At 59.1% G+C, this 4298-nt stretch overlaps 1 protein-coding gene across 1 annotated transcript in view; it reads left to right on the forward strand.

The window, feature by feature from the left end:
- PFL1_06907 (uncharacterized protein) overlaps positions 1 to 4298 on the forward strand; it is a gene marked incomplete at both ends in the record, with an annotated part of 5476 nt that extends 1178 nt beyond the window's left edge. Inside the window, one exon of the mRNA XM_007883508.1 lies at positions 227 to 4298. Coding sequence (XP_007881699.1) covers positions 227 to 4298 — 4072 coding nt within the window. The remainder of the gene's footprint in view (positions 1 to 226) is intronic.

Below are 4298 nucleotides of genomic sequence, written 5' to 3' on the forward strand. Positions count from 1 at the left end.
GACTAACTGAACATCGATCCCGCCGCAAACACCCCCCCCCCCCCCCCCCTCCCCCTTCCACCCAACGCCCTCCGGCACCCCATCCTCCAGGGGCTGTCGCCCCGTCCCCAGAAACACTTGTTCGCCCCTGACCGTAATAGACAATGACGAACCACGCTTTGACCTCCAACGTGCATAAGAGACCGAATTGCTCCCACACCGCGCCGGGCGATCGATGACAGCGTAGCAGGTACCGCCTGCCCACCTTCCCCCAAAGCTGTAACGACCACCACCCCCAACGTCGAGCCCACACGATAGCAATGCCGAACCTCAGAGTGCTCAGCTGGAACTGTAACGCAATGAGCGGGAGAGCACTCACAACCGCCAGAGACTGGCTATCCATCACCGCCGACGCCGATGTCGTCCTTCTACAGGAACCATTCGCCCCGTCCATACGCCACATCTACGAACGGGACCCTGCCCTGATCCCGAAATGGGAGAACGTGGCACACAGCTCGATACAACCGCAGCTCCACCGCGCGTATATCAGCGCATTCGCAGCAGTGATCATTCTCAAAAGCGACCTCGTGGTATCCTCGCATCGCCTCCGGGGAGAAGGCAGGCTCGTCTCGGTCACGGTGACGGCGGGCGGCACAGAGCTTGAGCTGACCTCGGTCTACGCGCCAGCGGAAGCAGTACAGAGAAAATCATTCTTCGAGTCGCTCACGTTCGCGAGATCCAGAGATGGGCCCATTCCGATCTACGGCGGCGACTGGAACGACGCACCCTCGGCGCAACTCGACTTCCTCCACGCACGACAGGTTAGGAACCACCACTGGCCGTGTATTGAACCCAAGGCGATGATGGCCAAACTTCACGATGTCTTCGCGCTGCTGCACCCGGAAAAGCACGGCTTCACCAGGGTCATGCACACCCCCGCCCGAACTACCGCGAGCCGGATCGACTTATTCCTAGTCCATCAAGACCTGCTCGCTGCCTGCCAGTCCGTTGACGTTCTCCAAACCCTAGCCTCAGACCACTCAGCTATCCTACTTCGAGTCGACGACTCTGACGGCGCTATAGGCGCGGAGCCGAGAAATGCGACACGATGGACCCTCCCTCAGCGCATAGCAACGTTTTCACCCTTTAAGACCGCAACGAGCACGTTCCTGGCAGATGTAACACACGATACGATCGACCCCCCAAGAGGCACCAGTGTGGGACAAGAGTACATGCATATGGTGGAACGATGCCGGGCATTCGCCAAAAGGAAGTCGTACGAGCTCAGCAACCACGCCAGACAGACGGCGGAAAAGATCAGAGCCCTTCGCATTGAGATCGCGGAATGGCCGCTAGACAACTTTGACCACACGAAAACAGCCTACCAACACAAGCTTGAGGAGCTGCGAGACCACCTAGCGCTCCAAACAAACAGGTCTCAAGGCCGGCCAAAGATGGCAAAGTCTCCGGCCTCAGCCGCCAGTCTTCCGACCGACTCGGTCGTGCGGTTCTACACGGACATGTTTGGCGCCCGGCCGGAGCCTCCCGTCGTGGAAAGGGCGAGATCCATGCTTCTTATGACGTCTCCGCAGACACTAAGGGAGGACACGCGCGGAAAACTAGACACAATCTTCTCTGTGGACTCGGTATCGGCTGCCATATCTGCGTCGAAGCCCAACCACTCTGCGCCGGGCAAGAACGGCCTTCCGCACTCGTTTTGGAGAAGCAATGACGACGCAGTGGCGACGATGCTAACCCGCCTCCTGAATACGCTACGGTCCGGTCGCTCCCTGCCCACTGTACATCCACTGGCACGAGGCATTCTGCTATACAAGAGAGGAGACGCAGGGAACCCAGCCAATTACCGCCCTCTGTCCATCATTGATTCCGACCTACGCATCATGGACAGCGTCATGCTCGCGCGCCTACAGTCCGCGGTCAGCGAAGTCACGCCCAAGACGCAATGTGGCTTCATAGCAGGCAGAACGAGCACGGAGGCAGCGGTGGTGCTACACACTGTGATATCGTCCATCCAGACTGGAACAGCGGACTCGTCGTGCGCGATCATTGTCGACCAGGATCAGCAAAAAGCGTTCGACCAGATGGCACGCTCGTGGATATGGCAAGTAATGAAGCATCGCAACTTCCCGGCTTCGTTCATTAGGACGCTACGCACATTCTACCACCACCCGCACGTCGAATATGACCTCGGACACACCGTCTGTGCCCCCATTCCGCTAGAACGTGGGGTACTACAGGGCATGCCCACCTCGTCACTAATCTACGTGCTGGTATACCAACCATTCCTCGACGCGCTGATGCATGACGGGATCGGCGTCCGAGTCGGCGACGAAAATACACCGCCTCTCACCTCAATCTCATACGCCGACAACAGCAACATCTTCTTAGGGGACCCGTCTCAACTCGACCTTTACAACCACAGACGGGCGCAGTATGACACGGCGACAGGCGCGTCGCTCAATCCCTCCACGAAGTACCGAATACTAGCGGCCCCAGACCTCAGAACACACCCGGAGGAGCAATGGCCCAGAGGCCGCATCGCGGAGAGCAAGATCGACCCTTCGACAGAATGGGAATACCTCGGCTTCCACTTTCACGCTGAGGACAAGATCTGCACGCTATCGAGGGAAAGATTGGTGCTACGCCTGCAGCAGCGACTAGCGGCGACGGCGCACAAGCGACAAGACCTTCTCACACGCGTAGACACGCTGAACAGCCAGGTGCTCTCCATCCTGTGGCACTCCATGGGAGTCGGCTTCAACCCTGCCACGCTGCACCAACGTATACGTGCCATGGTGACGCCATGGCTCTTTTCCGGGCAGACTCGTGGCTGGATTCCGTGGGAAACATGCACGGCCCCAAGACAACAGGGAGGCCTCGGCCTGCACGATCCGGAATCGCGATCATCCAGCATTCAAGCGGCCTGGCTAGCAAAGGCGCTTCTTGCATCCAAAGACGAGAGCAGTCCAATGTCCTCGTTTGTCCATCTGATCAAGTCACATCTCCTGGATCGATGCGACGGCCCCCTTGGAGTTCTGCTCACGAGACGGTCGACAAAGTGGACAAACGCCCGCCTCGACCACGACCACGCCTTCGTTGCCTCCGTCCTTCAGACGGCAGAAACCTTTGACCTGCGCCTAGCCTCGACCGTGAACTGGGAGGCAATCGACCCGCGAGAGGCAGCAGCGCTACCATGGTACCTCCCCGAGTACCAGATCGAGAACATGGCCGGCATCGGAGGCGCCCGATACATGCACCACATCGCTGCGATACGTCTTCAAGGCTTTGTAACCTTTGCGGACGTCCTATGGGTTGATCATAGCTCTAGCAAGCTGGGTATACCGTCGATGGCAGAGATCTCGATCGAAGATGACCGACCGCGCCACCACTGTCCAAGGTTCTCGGAGACGGCAGCACGCAACGTCGCAAATGCACACGCACCGACCACAACCCATACAACCTTATACTGGCTTGCATCTCGATGGGACCGATACTGGGAGTCGCTCCGGCGAGGCCTACGCGACTGCCTCACGAGCATCGTGCCCTCCGTGCCACGCCGTGGTGCACTGAGAAGCCGACTCATCCCGAACCCCGGCGACGCCGTGCCCCCGTGGGAGGTGATGGTACTAGGAAACGATCCGCTGCACCACATCTCACCAAAGACGGCAGTCCACTACTGGGAGAGCAAACACGCCAAACGCCAGCCCATGCCGGCCTGGGACCGCCTCCCGACGCGCCTACCAGCGGAGACCTTCTGGGCAAGAATATGGGCTCGCCTGCACTCAGTCAAGATCCCGGAGGCACAGACAATCTGGATCACGCTCTTGCACGAGAAGACTCTCCGCTTCCGCGACACTGAATTCCACGTATGGCGGTGCGCGTGCGGAGAACGAGACTCGCCCCGGCACGGGTTTGCGACATGCCCGATGATCCGGCAATACTGGACCCACGTGTGGGGGATCGTCAAGAGGGCGGTGACGGACGTACCGGTCGTGATGCCGAGCACAGCACAGGACTTCTTCTTTGGATGGCACGACCTCTACGAACGGATGACCAAAGAAGACAAAGCCAGACTAACCTGCATCCACACGGTCGCGGTTCTCTCGCTGGACACCGCGAGGAAGAAAGCGACGGCAGAAAGAGACAACCACCAACAAGACACCTTCCGACCCATCTCTGCAGCCGCGGTGCTCCACTCGCACCTTACCCGTCTAGACGTACAGCAAAGCACTCTGTTTGCCGGCACAAGACTCAAGAATGGCTGGGGTCTGGATCTTCCAGACCTACAGGGGGCGTGA

This window comes from Pseudozyma flocculosa (assembly GCF_000417875.1).
Source record: "Pseudozyma flocculosa PF-1 unplaced genomic scaffold scaffold00022, whole genome shotgun sequence".
Lineage (NCBI taxonomy): Eukaryota > Fungi > Basidiomycota > Ustilaginomycetes > Ustilaginales > Ustilaginaceae > Pseudozyma > Pseudozyma flocculosa.